The following is a 19,480-nucleotide window of genomic DNA, read 5'->3' on the forward strand; positions in this document are numbered from 1 at the left end:
TCTGGAGATGAAATTAAAATTATTCCTTTCTTTTCAGCAAAAAAAAAAACCCTATAAAATCTTGTTTCTGATTTGAATCATCGAGTTTTTGTGGTGCTATCTCATATTTCACTATTATTACCTCAGTGTTTCTGTACTGGGCAGGACTGATGCCAGCCAGAATAGGAAGGTTATATTTGATCCAAGTTACATCTGAGATGAATGTAAATCCCCTGTCCTGCTCCCTGGGCTACCCACTGCCCTAGTACAAGCCTGAGATACCCACTGGGAGAGCGTCCCACTACATGGGGAGATATGCACTGTATTCAAAATCAACACTCTTTTGTTTTCTCTAATACTTGAGACTTAGTAGGAACAATGCACAGCAAAATATCGACTGTTTCCTTGAAAGTCCTTGGGAATATTGTGCAATTGGGATCTGGGTCCTCAGTGCTGGATTCTGCAGTGTGTTGTTTACAAGGCTCAAGCGAAGCACTTAAAAGCTGAGCTATGAAGTGTTTTTTCTCCCCTCTGCGAAGTACATATGAAGTTTTAAATGTCAGCCTCCTACCCAACACAATGGGATGATAACCTCTGCCATGAATTAATCAAGCTATGTGTTAAAAACATTATCTTGCATCTGTTCTTCCAAGTTCTTTTGAATTCAGACAAATTTAACAGGTTTCTCTTCCATAAAATGATACACTAGGGTTAATTATAGTTCAGGAGCACTCTAAGGTATGATTTGGCTGCTTGGTGTTTCTCAGGTCAAAAAAAGAGCATGAGTGGTGCACCTGGAATGAGTGCCTGGCTTGTGGTGTTCCTGTAGGGAAGGGGAGGATCAGGTGAATGATTAAAATGAAGGACTGAAACTCCAAAACTCTCAGGTGTGGTGCCCCGTTTTCTGCCCAAGGGGAGCAGTGTGGTGGGAAAGCTTGACCCCTACACCTCTGTGCTGTGCCTCCATGGCAGGTAAGCTGTAGTCTCAGGAGCAGGGGCCAAAGAAGGTGGTGCCCCATCACTGCTGCTCCTTGCCTGACCTTTTGCCAACTGTGAATATCAGTATGCCACCAGCGCTGGGTAAAAAGGCATAATAACGCACACCTCCTGCACATCGGGATGTCACGAGGATTGATTCATTACAGTTAGTGCAGCAATTATGGAGCCTTCTAAAGAGACTGCAGAAATGCTAAAGCAGTCATCATTAGTCATTGCCCTCTTGCTCTTAGCTCCTGTTTTGTAGTCCTGAAGCAAGGCTTGTGGCAGCATTACCTTGTACTCACTGAGATGCTTAGGAAGAGCCACACCATACTGCACAAGCGGTGGGGAAGAAGTTAACTCATCTTTATACTTCCCTGCCAGAGGAAGAGCTGCAGATGCTGGCAAGGCCTCAGCAAGGGGTAGAAGGGTCAGTTCTTGTAGTTCCTCCTCAACTGTGCTTCCCCCGTGTATCCTGCTGCCAGGATGCTGTCTTCTCCCTTTCCACCTGCTGAATGTGTTTGCTTTGCCCATGATGTGTGAATGCCGGAAGGGGAGCACAGTACTCCTAGGAGTAACAGTAACTCGTGTTGTGTTGTGCTGTGTCCATTGAAATTCATAGGTGTGATCTTCTCATAACTCGACATATCCGCCCCCCTCTTACCACTGTGTATTCCACTCCCATTGCTAACATACATCCCAGAGGTGGTTCAGATACTTTCACAGGGGTCAAATGACAGAAAGGCATGCTTCCCTTCAGCTATTCCTACCTCTCCTCTTCTCTCTATGCCCTGCCTACATACACTAACACATGGCTTCCCACTCACTTTTTTATAATTTTGTTTGTATTTGTTACCCTTCACACTATAGCAGAAGGGAATCTTAAAATGCCTTATTTTTCTCCATAGGGAAGGCCTTCAGAGCTAGGAAAAGGTATTTTAATATGTCCCAGAGCCTGAGCTGCCATGGTATGTGCTGCACAGAGCAGTAAATGCACCACATGCTGAAAATCACAGCCTGGCTGAATGGAGAGGGTCCCTATGATATGCTCTGTGCATGCCTATTCCTGGAAAACCTGTGAATTTTCTGATGAAAAGCCATTTGGAAGGGTGCAAGAAATGTTTGTCTCTGTTATTGTCTCTTTTCTTTCTCCTCTTTGGAGAGGATAGAAAGCAGCATCTATGGTCCTGCACTAATGGCAGCCACTGAGAGTATGGTGCTGCCAGGGACAGTAAAATCTACATGAGATTGTGAAGGAGTAGTTTTCTGCTTACATCGTTATATCTTACTGCACTTACAACAGAGAAGATTATCCATGAAATTGCCACGGTCTTCATATGAGGAATATTGATTCATTTTCTTCTGCTGAGTTTAAGTTTGGTTTTTTCCTGATTAGAAAGGCCCGTTAATTTACGCAGAATTTGTATAAGTTGAGGGAAGAACGGGGTGTGAACTTTCCCATTGATAGAACTTCAGCAGAACTCCAAGATCTGACCTGCTAAACATCTAGCAATCTTTTCATTAGTGAGTAGTGAACACAAAATGCACACAAAAACCTGCCTTTGCATATCTAAATATCTTCCTTCCTACTATAAATGGATATTTATCATAGTTACCTGTAGCAAAAGGAGCAAGTTTGGTAGTGCAGCCACTGAGAGTGTATGACTCTGTTGGGCTTTTCTTTGGTTTCTGCTTTGAAATAGCTTTATTTTTTAAGAGTATGGAAGTAACTTTTTTATCAAGCTGACAGTTTCTGTACAGAAGGAGAATTCCTTTTTCAACCCCAGTGCTGATCTACCTTTTCTAGTCACCAAGAAAAATACTTGTATTCATGAAAAGCACATAAGAAAGCTTTAAATCCTACCGGGTTTTGTAATGATATGCTAAATGCTACAACACCAAATTGCCCTATGAATCCTAATTATTTGGAAATTAGGTCCATGAATCATCAGGGCTATACAAATCAGAATACACTCTGATACATAGATGTGCCACATCTTTTTATATGCTTTCTGGTTCTTGTGTCCATGAACTCTGTGTTTGTGTGCTTTCTTCATCAACTATGAAAACTCGAGTTTTTTTTCCTTTAACTGGAAATGTTTTGCAAACCTCATAAGATGAGCTTTAAGAAAAACATAATGCATTGAGGAAGCTTAATTAATAGCAGTCATTGGCAGCACTAGATTATTCCTCCCTCTAGTGGCTGACTGGCTCTAGTGGGAATAAATGGAGCTTTTTATTAACATCTCAAGGAATAATTCCATTACTTTAGCTACCGGCAATTTATTTTTTTCAGCCTAGCATCCTCCACCTTCCTGCCTTTTTGCATGTGTCTGTGATTATGTTACATGACCAACCTTTCAGTTTTTCAAGGCCACCTCTCCACAGTCCCTTCTGTACATTATATCCCAGGAGCAGTCACTTAAAGAAGGTTGCCCCACTTCAGTTGTGTTTCTGTGTTTCCAGGTGATTTGATACAACTTCTCTCTGATGTATGCTAAACTAAAAAAGTGATTAATTAAGGCAGCTTGGTTTGTCTAGTCATGGTGCAATGCTGGGATCTGTGTTTGGACAGTGAGCAAGTGAGCAGTTTATTAGTGCTTCTTCTATCTACCTGGTCAGCGCATGACTGTACACCAGCAGGAAACTCAGGCATGTTCATGTCATTAAGAGAGACCAAACACCTCTATTCATGGACAGTTCAGGAAAATGTAAACGTGGTGTAGAACTGGAATGCTCCACTTAATTTTGCCTAGCAGCAACTCCTATCTACTTAGTTAGAGAGACAAAATCCAAGGGGTTGGCAAATTGGCCCTTACCTGGGACAGGACAGGAGAAGTCAGAGTCCCAGGATGCTGAGCAGACCTTCAAAGGTGGCCCTGTGCATCCTGCCTGCACACAAAGACATGCTGGTTCAAAGATTGTCAGACAGGTGTCTGCCCTGTTGCTCCTGACAAGAAGAAATGGATTAATATATTATCATAATGCTGCTGTTTTCCTAATCAAGGTGATAAAAATCTGAGCAGTAAAAATAGCCACTGTATGTACAACATTCATTTAAGGAAGAAGTCATCTAAGGAAGAAGCTACTTGCTCCCATGACTCAATTCAATTATGTGATTTCTGGGCAAAATTTCAGTTTTGCCCCCCCTCATAAGGGTTGTGATGCTTGAGAAAGTAATACAAGTTTCATTATACTTTGCTTATAATTGACCTTATAGGCATTAAACTTTTCCATAGCTCACTGAAGTTTTATTCTGCTGGAGATGTTTTCAAAGAGTTCTGTCTTACCTCAGCAAAACCGCTGACTTCAGATGATACCACAAATCACCATCTATGGTCAATAATGGTTTTAATCAAAAAATGCCTTTCTTCTAAAGTACCATTTGACCATCACACCAGACACACTTTACTCTTTATTAACCAGCTATTCCACTTCATATGCAATATCTGTCTCTAGGGAAGAAGTTGTTGTATCACTTTTACCTCCATTAATAAAATAAAAATGTGAAGGCACTATTCTCTTCCATTGAAGAACCTCAATCATGTTTGCTGACTTTAATTCAGGATCACAAAGGCATCTGAGAGGCACTGTAGGAAGTGTTAACATACCTGTTTGCTGACTCTGAAGAGTTTATATGATTTCTTCTTCAGGTCACACAGCAAATTTCTGTCAACATTGAAATCCAAACCCATAAGCCACAGTCCATTGCCTGTGGTTTTAAATGCCAGGTAGAAGTTATTTGTCCAGAAAATTTTAGTTTATCTTACCTTTTATTTTTCCTGCTATGATGAACAAAAACATAGATATCCTGATATTTTCATCTTCCGAGTAGGACAGGAGGCCATCTCCATCTTCACCATGTATCCTTTCATTATGTTTTGAAAAGGAGAGAGTTTTTTCTAAACTCATTCACAGGTGCTTGTTTGGTCTGTAATTTATATGGGATAGGCCACACACTATTAGTCAGTCCTCTGTAAGGAACTAGCTTTATTTCTTTCCCTGTGCAAACACAGAAGTTTGGGTACATTTTCTTTTATCTGACATTGCTGGATATTTTTGCTTTAATTTTTCATTGGATAAGAGCGCTGTCCCAATTCAATAAAGCATATATTTTAATTCTGACAAATTCAAATAAATATTTGGAAATGCTTAAGAATGCCTACTGTTACAGGACAAGAGGCCAGCTGACTTTCACAGGAGTTAAAGGCTCTCTTCCTTTGAAATGAGGTTCAAAACCCCTTTGAAGGAAATAGCTTTTGCATTCTCTGTCTCTATGTGAATTGTTGCCCCTGACACTAACAGCGTGATTAAGGGCATGATAAATGGTTCTTCATTCCTTTACTCCCAGACCCAAATGAATGTTTCTGGGTATTTCTTTTCCATGGCATTAAAAGATACCTATTTTAAATAATTTTTTAAAAAATACCTTTCATTCCCTAGCTGGGTTTGGCACTATTATGCAGGTTTCTCAAGATATTTTTTGCCTTTTTCTCTCATACTTCAAAATATTATTAGTTCTGCTTTATCACAATTCATTCTGTACAAGTTTGGCCCTATGATACCCTATAGCACAGAAGGTATCTGTTTCTAGAAAAAGGAAAAAAAAATCTAAAAATGTGTGTTAAGCATAATTTTACATTCCTTGAGAAAACTTCTATTTATTGGGAGATTTCATAATCAAAATCGACTGCAGACCTCAAGGTATTCAGTGTTTTGGCCTTGTTTATAAAACCATTGACAAGTCAAGTTGCCCAGACCACAATTTATTTCACACATACCTGAAATAGCAGTTTACCCCTTCATGCTGTATCCCAGTAGAACAGACAAGTCTTTTTGTCATCACTGCAAAACAAAGCTGGAAAAACTTTGGAATGGAAAGAGGGTTATAAAATACACATGGATAGCTGAGGTTTTTTTTAATTACATGAGTTTCTTCAGAGGTATTTCACTTGGTGTAAAAGCACTGGAAGGGAAAGTGACATCAGCTTGAAAGTGGCATTAGCTTCTTTTTTCTGACTAATAGCTCTGGTAAAGTTACATGAGGGGAAAGTCTCCCTGTTCCTGGGGTATCACATTTGCTGTGCTATATCAGTGATAAAAGGGAAAAATCTCCCAGAGCAGCAGAGACTGGTACCCAGAGAATCAGTAGAGAATTTGCAAAGACCCTACTGCACGCCATTAATTTTTAATTTACTTATATTATGCGCATTACTTTAAATAAAATTATAGAATAGAAGTTAGTATTCTGAGCTTCATTGATATGACAGGAGCAGTTGCAGGGTTTTATCTTAGTCAGTGGTAACTCTGTTTGAAGAGTTTACCGCAAATTCTTTGCATTTTTTTAATCAGGAAGGGATGGCTGCAAGTCACGTCTGAGCTCCAAGCTATATTTATCCAGTCACAGCGAGAGAAACTGGCTATAGAGTTATCCTGGAGGTCATTGCTCTGTCTTACCTCCACTCCCCTAAACCCATATGCCATCAGGAGTAGCTTAGATTTCAAGTCACCACCTCCCTGGTGACTTCAGAGAAAAAAAAAATCTAATAAGTTAGAAGTATTTGCTTAGAAAAGAATTAAAAACAGGCTTCTTTTCAGGCACTATAAAATGCTTAGTGTTCTTCAAATGCAAACAAGCTAAAATAGAGGGCACTGAAACAGCCACTTAGTCAGAGTGCATATATGGTCTTTCAAAGTGAAGCCATGAAGAGAGAAGAGGAGAGGAAATCTAATCATCACCAGCACATAATACAGTCAAGGCAAGAATTCACAATAGCTATCAAGAAATAATGCATGCCCGCAGCAGGGGTGATACTTGAAGTGTTTGTCACGTAGCATGCTTGGCCCTCTATTGAATCTTGCTTCCTCAAATATTCATTTGGAGGTAGGTCTGTTACGTATAAGAAGGTGAGCTCATCTCCTTTGCTTAGTTGGACTTGGGATTTTTCCCTTCTCTCTTACAGAGTTACTAGCCTCCTTTCCTCATTGCTTTGACATGTACTTGCTTTTCAGAGTTCTGCAATAGTTTGGTTTGTGTTGCACATCTGTACAGCTGGTGTTGAACCTGCTTTTTTTTTTTTTTTAGTAAATATCTGAAACTTTTGAAATGGCAGAACACTGCAGAGGAAGTGGGAAAATGCTGCATATGTATAATGCATTTTTGAAAAATGCGGGTGGCTGTTCATTTTTGTGAAGGCTTTGGAGTATTGATGCTGACTTGCAAAACTAAAATGTGTTTCTGATCTCACTGGGAGACTTTTATACAGATCTAGCCCAGATATTTGGGAACGTCTTTCTGAACTAGGTGCCTCAGAAGCAGACACGTGGCAGGGTTTGCAGACACATGGCCGTGCAGCACATGGGTGATCATCACCTGGTTTCAGTTCTGTGTGGCATAGACTGAAAATGCATTGCAATTTGACAGGAAAAATTGCTCTTAAACAAATATTACAGTGAAATTCAACAGCAAATACATTTTTAGTATTTACTGGAAAACATTATTTGTAGATAAATACTGTCCAATATTGTAACTTGGAGTACCACAGGAAGACTGTGTTATGGGAAGTCTGCCCAGAAGTTGCCTTTTAGCTGAGCTGGAGGCTATTCTCCCACTCCCAGGAGCAAGCCAGAGCTCCTGTGTAAATTGCTGTGCTAACCAGCGAGGGCTGGTCATGCAGCCAGCTCAGTACACAGCTGGGTGATGTTCCTGAAAAGTAACTACCTTACTCCTGCAGGATGGCAGAGAGCTGTAATGCTTGGGTTTTCCCACTGGCAGCACTGATCAAACTTTTAATGTATGAATGGGGGAGGCCTGAAAATTAAGTTAAGCAAGTGAAGTCTGAGCTTGTGGAGGCTGAGATATTTGTAGAATAGCACAAGGACTGCAATAGAGAAAACCTTGTTCCAGTATTCTGGATCAAGAATATACAGTATTCTGAGTAGAAGCAAGCTTAATACTAACAGAAAATGAGATTCAAACTTCAGTACTTGCCATGAATGCTTCAGGAAGTGTAGATGCACAGGTGAGTGAAGGGATGTTTTGAGTGTGTTACCCGACATGCAAGAGGAGAAAAATGACAGCATGATTTGACTCACCATAATAACAGCAATTAGAAGTGTCAGTGAAGCAGTCTCATGTCCAATGTCAAAACCTGTGCCTGAGCAGACCTGGAGGCATCTCCTTCCTTCCATTTTGTAGGGGTTACCCTCAAACAAGTGCTCTCAGGTAGCTGGCCAGCAGATGAAAATGCTTGAATTACTAAAATAAGAGTTTAATCTGAGAAGATTCTGGATAACTTTCGAGTCTTGCTAGAGGGGCCACAGAATAATTTAGGTTGGAAAAGACCTTTAAGATCATACTTAACGCTGCTAAGTCCACCACTGAGCCACATCCCTAAGCACCACATCTACATGTCTTTTAAATACCTCCAGATGGTAGCGCAACCACACCCCTAGGTATTTTGTTCCAAGTCTTGACAACACCTTCAGTGACAAAGATTTTCCTACTATCCAGTCTTACCCTTCCCTGGGACAACTTGGGGCCATTTCCTCTTGTCCTATCACTTGATACTTGGGAAAAGACAGTGACACCCACCTCATTACAGCCTCCTTTCAGATATTTGTAGAGAGCAATAAAGTCTCCCCTCAGCCTCCTTTTCTCCAGGGTAAACAACCACAGTTCCCTCAGCTGCGCTTCATAAGACTTGTGCTCTAGACCCTTCACCAGCTTCATTGTCCTTCTCTGGACATGCTCCAAGACCTCAATGTCATTCTTGCAGTGAGTGCCCAGAACTGCACAGTATTGGAGGTGCAGCCTCACCAGCATTGAGTACAGGGGGACAATAACTTCCCTTCAGATTTCTGATTAAAGAGAATTGTATAGTGTCTATCTGCATTATCTTCCATCTGCTTCTTCTACCAGCTGAATTGCATGTGGCATTATGTGCCCCTTCCGTACTGTGCTTTGTTCCTTCACCGTGTCTAGAGAGCAGACAGAAGATTCAGCACATCAACAGCAAGAGAAAGGTTCCTTCAGTTCATTAGCCTATTTTTTTTGATAGTACACAGCATCTGAGAGGATCTTTGTTTTAATGTATATGTGAATTTTTGTGCAATGGTCAGCTTTGTTTGCTAACATATTAGCACTTATTAAGGGTTTAAGATGCTCTTGAAACACTTTCATTCCTCAGCACCCACACACCCCAAAAAGAAATAAACCCAGTGATTCCATTTCCTTTGAGAGGGAAGCAGGTTTGTAATAAAACCACAAATAATTGGATTCATGGCTGATTCTGAAGCCAGCAGTAGCCAGAATGGAGGGTTTTAAAAGGGAATGGGGTTTTTAGAAGTACTTGCTACTAGAATCTGTTGATTCAGTTCCTGCTGCCCTCTCTCAAAAAAACTGGAGCTTTCTGGCAGGACACCATGTGCTCACTCAAAAAAAAAACCATCACAGCTGGAGATAGACACATTAGAGCTGTGTGACACCAAACTGTGTGGACTTCTGGATATTTTTTTTTTAAGTGATTTCCTCTGCAGTCCCACGAGAATCTGCAAAATCAAGCAGAGACACAAATACACCATACTGCAACTTCTGCCTATTCTCACCTCGTGACAATCCCTGTGACATTGGCATGTCCCGTGCGGCTTTCTGTCACCTGTTGGCTTGCCCATGCAGTGAGGATAATTTGTAGTCTCAGCAAAGTAGTCTTTCATAACACAAAAAGAAGCAGATGCCAATTTTGTGCTGATAACATTGAATTGCTCTTCAGCAGATGAACTTTCTCTGGTTGACTCCAAGTTTTAGATTTTCTTTCTCACACTTGGCTCTTTAGCAACACGCTAAGGACTTAAAGAGAGGTTTTATTATTTCTTCTTTTAGCTTCAAGGTATGAAATCCCCATGAGGAGGTTCGTTTTGTTATAAACAAAGACAGGAAAGGAGATCTTCGAAACCCAGAAAAATCCCTGGTGTGGGGGAAGGAATGCTCAAAACTGTTTATGTGCTGCCCTTGTCTGCATTGGTGGCGTGACAGATCTGTGTTCACTGCACTGAAAAAGCAGCAGAACATAGGTGCAAACATGGTCAGACTACCCCAGCCTGATGACCTGTATCATGACCAAGATCAGACAGATGCACTTTGTTCTGTACGTGTTCCTTCCCTGTTGTCCTTCTATGTTTGCCTTGCATCAGACTGTGATGGATTATTCTAACTTCTAGCAACACTAGAATCCAAATAAAACTAAGCATAGAAATGTGTGTTGGATGTGCCCAGCAGCCATGGTAGAGGTGGGGCATTCAGCCTAGGATAATTAAGCCCTAGGGAACTAAGCTGTCCATTGCAGACTGCAAAAATGAGAGCTAGGATATTGGGAAATACTGGTGGGTTCAATGTTTTGTGGGTTTTTTTTGGTTTGGGGTTGTATGTGGTGTGTCATTAGGGGCTTTCTGCTTGTTTGAAGGCAAATTTTAGCCCACTCCTCTCCTGGCTTATAGAAGCATGCAGGACATGTTTCCGGACTTTCACTTTTATTCTGCTTTGTCATTTTCTATTGGCACAGCATGGTACCCACCTGGCACAACATTGTGCTTTGTGCTATGAATGTGAATGCTGAACTTGCAGAAGACAATAGTCATAGGACTATTTTTTATTGTAAAGTTTGTTTATATGGTGTCTGGCCTGAAGGGGAAAGAAAGTGGCCATCGTCAGTCTTGTCTCTCCCTTTTTTCATTCAGAAGTGAAATATAATAAATGAAGGCGTTTTTCTTAAAGAACACATATAGAAGAGTGCATTGTGCTTTCCTAAATTAGAAGGAAATATTTGAAACTAAACTTGCCTGTTCTTGTAAATCTCTGTTTTCTGTCTTCTTTTTGGCATTTGAAAGCCATTCTGAAGGCAAGGGAACTCTTCCAGGAATATATTCAGAGTTATTTCACTTTTAATCAGCTAACACTGAATTTAAAACCCTTTAATATATATTTGAATGAACTAAATTATGGCCAGTACATCCAAGTCAGAAATGACACATCAGTATGTAAAGACAGTGATGCTTTCCTTCCCCCTTCATTCATCCGGGGCCATCATCTGAGTCTGTGTCCTGCCTCTTTCAGACTTCCTTGTACAAACCAGAGCAAATCGCCTAAGCCTGGTTCCTCCCATGCTTACCTATGCTGACCAACTCCTTACTCTGCAAATAGTCAGTTAAGCAAATGGACCAATATGTGTTTCCATTTGAATTAGGACTGTGAAATGCAAACACATCTGTAACGGTTGGCTTAAAGTATTTATTAATGTGCATGTTGCAACAGTGGTGGGGGTGAGGAGGTGGGTGCATTTTAAATCTTTTCATTTCTGTATTTGAATGAAAACAGAAGAATCAAACTCAGTATGTCTGAATGTACAGAGCAGAAACAAAAGGGCAATATGCAAAGGTAGATTAAAGATTTCCTTTACACATCTATATGATCTTCTGTTTTAAATGCTTTGTTAAGATGTGTTTTCTGCTTAAATGAATGCTCTTCTGCCTCTCATAGCCCCTCATAGACTTTCAGTTGCATTGTTCCCTGACTGGCAGGGTACCTCAGTCTTCCCTGAGGCACAGTGTGGATCCAGAGGCACTTGCCTTCCTATACCCAGAGGAGCCCTTATTTCTCTGCCAGGACTCAGTAAACTCCATTTCCACACACCTCAGCACAGGACTGGCTCCTTTTCTTGTCAATCCCCTTGGGACACTGCAATAGCAGCCAGCAGAGCAGCAAACAACCAAAGTTTTCATCTCCTTCTGGTGTCTCTTGCTGTGTGGTATTTGGGAAGCACATTGTCAAGACTGACTTTACTGTTTTGTCTGCCTTAAACATTTGTATGTGGTGCTGGGTTCAGTGGGAAGGAAGGTGGAGGAGTAAGCACTGCTCCCCCTCTCATGGCCAAGCTCAGGACAGCTGCTAATGGGGACAGGAGATTCAGCAGCGGGCACTGCCACCCTCCCCATCCTTCTCATCACAGACTGCCCTGGTTGGACCCTCCCGAAGGAGCTTTTGCACATGTGTGGCAAGACCGCCCTCCACATGCTGATGGGGCATGGACTGGCCTTACAAAAGAACTTGCGAGGAGCCACAGAGTGTGAGTATGCCCATCACTTCAATCAGAGCAGCCTGGACCACGTGGTGTGGAAGAAGATGCTGCTGGAGCGACCATGTGTTCCCAAGGAACTGCTGTTGCCCACTGATGTGTCAACTCTTTCTTTTTCCCTTCTCTTTCTCTTTCTCTCTACATGATTTACTTTACTGTTTCTTGACTGGTATTGGTGTGTCTCAGATTGAATCCGAGTGACCTTGGCTGTGTTCAGAGATCAGATTATGATCTGAACAGATTGAAATCTGTTTTTCTGTAGCTTTGGGAAGTTGCACCCCCGTATCTCGGCTGTGCACCTGAGTGTTATGGTCTGTTTATTTTGGTCAAAGCTGGAGTAAATTTTGCTTCTGATTTTCACCCTGATAGTGACCTTGTCAGCCTCCGGATTGCCACATGGATAAATAAACCACATTCTTTCCACTGCATAGGTCAAAAGAGGACCTAGACAAGAGTGTGAAGTGTGTAGCACATGAATCGGGGCATGACACACATCTAGCAGTGCTACTCCTCACACCCCATGTGGTTGGTGCACCTCATTTAGGGACCTGCCACCTGTGAGTGCAGCATGTTGCCTTAGAGGACAGCCCAACCCCAAAGTACACCCTATGCCTGCTGCAAGCTCCCTGAGTGCTGCTTCGACCAGCATCACCATATCATGTATCCACAAGGGACTAGAAGCCTCCCAGGCAAAAAAATCTTTCTTTACCACAGCAGTAAGTGTGAGCTGTGTATAAGCCCCTCTGAAAGGGCCCTGGCACTGAGTTCAGGACTGCCCTTAAGTGCTTGTCCTGTGTCACACCAGCAGGCCCTGCAGCTCAGAAATGATGTAGAGTGCTCGAGGAGCTCGTTTAACATCTTTAATAATTCACGTCCTCATTCTCTCAATTAATATATCCAATGAAGGGAGTGGAGCTAACAGACCATTTTCTATTGGCCAAAGAGCTGTCCCAAAGTCTCCATCCTTGCCTGTCATACTTGACTTTGGAAATTATGATGGCAAAAACAGTTTAGGTGCTGCAAGATAAACAAAGATGGAAATGAACTCTTAAGGAAGAAAATAGCATTTTCATTTACTGGTTACTAGTAATAGTAACTCTGAGAAAATAAATTAGATATTCAAATCTTCCCCTGTCATACGTAGCCAGATATATATCTAAATGGGAAGTTTTCAAAATTCAAGTAGCATTTCAGCTGTTCATTAAAGCGTACTGTAGAATATAGTGATGATTTATTACACAGTTATAAAAGTGATAGCAATCATTATAAATGCAAACCTTCAGAAGTTTCTTTGTCTGTGCTTTAAATCCTTGGTTTTCCCCCATCACTGCATCTAGTAAAAAAATTGTTGTAGCAATCAGTAAGCAAGGAGCCACCTCCTCCAACAGCTGCCAATATCCTAGTCTGTTTTATACAACAGATGGGAGGTATGTGCAGACTAAGACAAGTGGCCCCTTGTAAAATATGGTTCTAGATATGTGCCAAACCAGCCAGTTTTATAGTCAGGAAGAAAACTAGTAAGAAAAAGAAGGCAGCTGTGCTGACCACACACATCTGAAACAACAGGGAAACGTTTACTCTCATGGATGGATGCCCTTGTTTGAGGCAGAGTTCAGAAAACATTGTTATGCAACACTAATGCATACAGAAAATTAATTTCTGTATCTCCTGTGGTGGCTTTCCATGGCACTTGGAGCATCTGATCTGATTTGTACTCTGGCTGCCACAGCAAAATCTTGCTGCTATGAGTACCTGCATCTTGACATACAGGTTCCAGTCTTTAAAGGGCACTGGCCTCAGTACTGGCGGATTTCTGTCTGACAGTATCTATGTGCTGAATTTGTTGATGTGCTGCAGTCTTCTTGTTAACTCACCTAATCAGTGAACAGCAACAGCCCCAGGTGACGTATTTGACTAACTGGCAGCTAATCAAGCATATTTGAATTTTGCATGTCACATACTGGCAGCAAACTGTTCAGAACATATTCAGAAAATACATTTTGAAGTAATTTAAGAAATGCATTTAAGGCAATGCTCATCAGTTTACAGATCAGCAGAGTGGTGAAGTAGATCACATGCATATGAAAAATTGTGTGTTGAATTATTCATTCTATTTTATGGGGTTTTATTTCTTTTTTTTTTTATCAAATAACAGTTTTTTTCCCAAGAGTTCCATGTTTAGAGTTAGTTATCAAAATGTTGTAGCTAACTGCTGGTAACAATCACTTTTTCATCATTTCCTCTTCCTTTTTTTGAGTTTGGAACACCACTAATTATGATGTCTAAAAAGCTTTCTACTTTCGTCATGTGAAATCAATGGCATAAGGAGTCAAAGTGTGTGAATATGACTGCTCTAAGTTTTGCACTGTATGCCAGTCAAAATGGCAAGCAAAGCCTTTATCTTCATCCTGTGACAGGAATATTGAGTAATTAGTGTAAGTTTACATATTTTTAGTAGGCAGGTAATTAGCAATCAGAGAATACCATGTTGTAGAGATGACCTAGATTTCATTACAGTATTATACCATTCAGAAACAGACCCAGTTTCTGAACTAAGGTGTGCAAATTACACAATGGAATTGTCCTCCTAAAATACATTGACAATTACCAGAATTGTGCATGCCGCTGGGAAATTGCTCATACTAAATACCAGCCTTAGGTACTTGAATACAAAATCTCTGTAAATGGTTGAGGAATTAGACATTAAATGGATTCTCTTCTTTCAGGTCATCAATGTGTGTATTTCTGAAGTCTAGGGGACCAAGATTAAGCCTGTAAATAGGTTACAGATTTTTCTTTCATGTACTTGCAAACATCCAAGTGAGATTTATATTTAAAAATGGAAAATTTAGTTTATATTTTAATTTGTTTACTTCATAATATTTGGAAAATATTACAGATATTTAATAAAAATATTGAACAAGCGTCCTTTCTGAACTTTATCCACTGATTAATTGTTCAAAAAGGAATATCGCCAGAACAAATTGCATTGCATAAGAAGCAAGACATGGTTCACTTTTTGTGATTCACATCTTTATAGGATGCCTCAGATTGTGAAGACAGTACTTAACAGGCATTTTCAGAGGGTAAAACTGCTCACAGGTGGAAAATTGTAGCTACACATAATAACCTTTGAATAAACTAGCTGAATGAGCACATATGGCAGGAGTACTGCAATTTGTGCACATTACCTATGAGGTTTTTTTGGTTTTTTGACTACTTGTGCATCTCATCTGTCGCTGGTAGTAGAAAGTTAGGAAATGTTATTGCTCCAGAAATACAACTGTGGTTTTTAAACTTATAATTTGACATCATCACATAAAACTGCTTCTCTAGCCTACATTTTTTTATCTTTCAGCTTAAGCTAGGTACAAAATAAAACTCTACCGGCTGCGCCACGTTCTTGGACTGGTTTCCCAAGTTAAGATGTACTATGAGTGCATGTTATGTATGATCTGCCTACTGTATTTGCCCATATACCCTTAAAAGCTCCAGGATAAGCAGTCCTATTAAAGGGGTACATACTTGGATGTCAGAGTCACAGCACTAGCAGGTTTGGCCAGCACCAGGTTTTCACAGAGGAACAACCCTTTAGAGGAATACAACCCCTACAGTTCCTGAAAACTTCTTTTCAAGACGTGGATGTTCAGCTGATGTGTTTATGATCATGCAGCCAATCTTATTATGGGGACTCTCCTTTCTTTACCCCGCTCCTAGTGAGGCCATTCAGATTGGATGAAATAACTATTTTCTTTTTTTTTCTTTTTTTTTTTTTTCTTCCACAAACCTCCCAGGATATCCAGTGAACACTCGCCAAAGCTTCAGATCCGGAGCCACAGTTACCTGAGAGCAGTGAGTGAAGTCTCCATTAACCGAAGCCTGGACAGCCTGGACCCTGCGGGGCTGCTGACATCCCCCAAGTTCCGCTCCCGCAATGAGAGCTACATGAGAGCCATGAGCACCATCAGTCAGGTAGGTGACATGCACCCACGGCGGCCCAGAGACCAGCTGCCATGCGGGATGCTGGCCAAGCCCTTACGGTAGAAGAAACTTGATTTTCCTTTAATTGAAATCAGGCTGTTGCATGGCACACATTTTCAAAACGTTCTTTAAGAAAATGGAAATATTTTCACACAATCTTGGTTCTGAGAGAGCAGCATTTGATAATGCCATAACCTGCCCTTTGCAAGTGGCACAACATGCATTTGGTTTGAAGAAGCAGTCTAATTTTTTCATTTCCAAAAGCGGGTGCTCATCAACAGTGTCTTTAAACAGTGTTCTCTTAAGGATCTTGTACTCAGTACCTGAAAGCTAATTTTTTTTATGCCTCAAAAAAAAAAAGCAGTCACATGCTGATTGAGGTGCTAAAGGAAAACTAAGTTAGTAATATTTTGTATTTCATAATTTTGTTAGTATTTTTAAACCTTTCTTTATGCTGTTGCATACATTTTTAACCCCATGTACCTCTAAACTATATAGTTACCTATATAGTACAAATGTCATGGTACATATATTAAGAGCAAAGGTATTATTGCCCTGAAGTTCTGTAGATCTCTTCATGCTCATTCCAAACTAGAAAAAAATAAATAAAAACAAAAAACAAAGGCCACTGTGACACATTGAGTTTATGAGTTTTAATATCATAAAAGAGTCTTTCCTTGCATATAACATGCTTGTAGAGTTGAATTGGTCAGAAGCAGATCTGAAAGAAATGCAAAAGTGCTAGCACTCCACAGGTCAGTGGGCCGGTAGTTCATCTGCTAAATCCTGTAGCTCCTTGGAATGTTTTTGGGCTAGTTTGCTTAAGTGGGTCATTTGGATAAGTTGGTTGGATAACAGAATTTTCTTATATTTATCCAGAAGTGCATCAGGGTAGGATTTGTAGTTCCTGTTACTGTCAGGTCATTGCAGTGTCAACAAAAGCATGTGATATCATTGATGTCAGGACTTCAGCTGTGGCCGTAGCAAATATATGTGCCATTCAGAATGGAACAGTAGTTTGAATTTCTGTGTTACTCTGTATTTGGGCACTGTAACCTTAGAGTATCCACCTGGGTATTTTATAGTCAAGCACTTTGCATAGGGTAGAGCTGATGCTCTAGAAAGAGGGTCAGGATGTATCTAGGAGGAAACAGCACTGAAATTCAGGTCTCTGAGGCAAATATATGAATATTATGTTCGGTTACTTATTTAGCTGGACACCTAACACCCACACAAAGCTTCCTGCCAGTGTTATTTAGCAATATGAATATATGGGGGCTTTTTTAAAAAAAAAGCAGTCATTCCGAGATATTTATTTGGGGATACAGCTGTTCTCCACCATTGTAAGATTGTTATTTAAAATGTACTATCCACTTCTCTCTCATGCTCTTTTAAGCAGTTTCCTTCTGAAAAAAAAAAAGTTCTGCTCTGAAGTTTTGATTTTCATTTTTGTGTAGAAATACTCAGCATAATGTTTTCATTGGTAAAACTAATCCTGGGGAAGAATTTCTACTTTTTTTTTTCCACCACCCTAACAGTCTTTATCTTCTCTTGCAACCTTGGCCTTTTCCATGCTTGAAAACTAATAAAATCCACAAGTGATGATTTCTGCGTCCATGTTTCCTGCAGTGATAATTATTGTGCTTTAATGCCAAGCTCAGGCCTCTGTTCTTAGTTTAGAAACACAAGCATCCATTACTAATTAAGCCAAAGTCAGTGGTTTCGTGGTTTGTGAGACCTGCAGCAAGGTCACATGCTTTTGAATATTCTTTAATGAGTGTGAGAGCAAGTCTTTGTCACCATCTAGTGTCTGCTCCAGACTAAGGATTTCCTTACATCCCAGAGATGTAGTTATACAAACATTTTTCCCCTGCAACAAAGCTAGTTCCCTTATCAGCCTCCCCTTCCCAACTGTTTGTTACCTCTTCTACCCTCGAGCTTCAGGTTTATCGCTGTGATTGCCTATGTGTTGCATTGATTGTGTACCAGGGTTAAGCTGACCTTTTTTCCTCACCTGCCAAAGAAAGAGTGACTTTTGGTTTATAATGTAATGGTTGTGGTGACCAGAGGTTCAGCCTCTCTTGTGGGCCCAGGGTGAGATAAATCAGATGCTGCTGCAAGGACTCCCAGCTTCCCACCAGTCTTAGCAGGAACCAAGAGCCTAAATTCTGCTAAATTTATGCCTAAAGCCTCTATCTCCTTGAATGTACTGAACCTGCCTGGTCTTTGCCTGCAGGTGAGTGAAATGGAGGTGAATGGTCAGTTTGAATCTGTCTGCGAGTCGGTGTTCAGTGAACTGGAATCTCAGGCAGTGGAGGCACTGGATCTGCCCATGCCAGGCTGCTTCCGCATGAGGAGCCACAGCTACGTCAGAGCCATTGAGAAGGGCTGTTCCCAGGATGATGAGTGCATATCGCTGCGATCCTCATCACCTCCACGTACAACCACTACAGTGAGGACCATCCAGAGCAGTACTGGTGAGTAACAAAATGGGAAATCCATGAGATGGTAGAAAGGCAAGGTACCCTTCTGTGCAGCTGCATCAGTTAATCTGATGAGTTCTTCTCTGTCAGACACCAAGCCCTTATGAGAGTCTGTGTTTCACTAAGGAGCTGGACAGACTAATCAGCCTAAAACTACATATAGATCAAATTGATGTAGATGTGGTGCCTCCTGTATCCAAGCTGATTTATTCTGGGCTAAAAGCACACAGGAGGGGAGTCCAAGGTCATATGTCCTCTCACTCTCCTCCCGAAAAGGGCAATCACAATTTTGCAAGGCTTAACAAGAAGGCTCTAGGTTAGCAGATCTGCTAGCAGAGGAGGGCCCTTCTGGTCAGTTTTTCTACAATGATTAAGTGATTTTTGTCTTTTCTAAAAGTTACATGTTATTGGATGTGTTGTTTAATGGCTCAGAGAGATGGTTACAGCTCTCTAGGCCATATTTCAGAGATGGAAATGAAGAAGGGAACTGGTCTGCAGGTCAAAATGTGCATATTCACATCCTGCTGTTATTCTTTCTGCAGTTCTAACTATTCAAGCCTTGCAAGCAAGAGAGGTTTCAGTCTAAATATGATACTCAAAGACCTTCCTTTAATGTCTGAGATTGCTTTTCAAATTAATGCTTAAGGAGAAGAAAAAGCAAGTCAGAAACAAAAATCCAAATCTGCCTCTCTCAATCAGGAAAGTTCTGTGTATGTACTCTTCCCCATGGGAGAGGCCCTTTTTCTTTTGACTTCTCTGAATCCATTCCACTAGTTTACACAGGTTTAATTTACTATTCATGTACTAGGCACATTCATGGTTGACACTGACTATTTTAAGTATTTCTTGCAACCTACTACCTCTTTTTCTAGTTCTTTAATTTCTGTTTTCTGTAGATCAAACTTTAGCCTTTTTGTGTATTATCTCATA

The 19,480-nt window shown here is 40.8% G+C and overlaps 1 protein-coding gene across 4 annotated transcripts in view; it reads left to right on the forward strand.

Moving 5' to 3' along the window:
• The window catches only part of DLGAP1 (DLG associated protein 1), a 314,534-nt gene that overhangs the window by 200,519 nt on the left and 94,535 nt on the right, over positions 1 to 19,480 (forward strand). For all 4 annotated transcript variants that reach the window (XM_069853925.1, XM_069853926.1, XM_069853927.1 and 1 more), the window contains 2 exons: positions 15,881 to 16,058; positions 18,304 to 18,544. In XM_069853925.1, coding sequence (XP_069710026.1) covers positions 15,881 to 16,058; positions 18,304 to 18,544 — 419 coding nt within the window. The remainder of the gene's footprint in view (positions 1 to 15,880; positions 16,059 to 18,303; positions 18,545 to 19,480) is intronic.

This window comes from Phaenicophaeus curvirostris, chromosome 3 (assembly GCF_032191515.1).
Source record: "Phaenicophaeus curvirostris isolate KB17595 chromosome 3, BPBGC_Pcur_1.0, whole genome shotgun sequence".
Classification (NCBI taxonomy): Eukaryota; Metazoa; Chordata; class Aves; order Cuculiformes; family Cuculidae; genus Phaenicophaeus; species Phaenicophaeus curvirostris.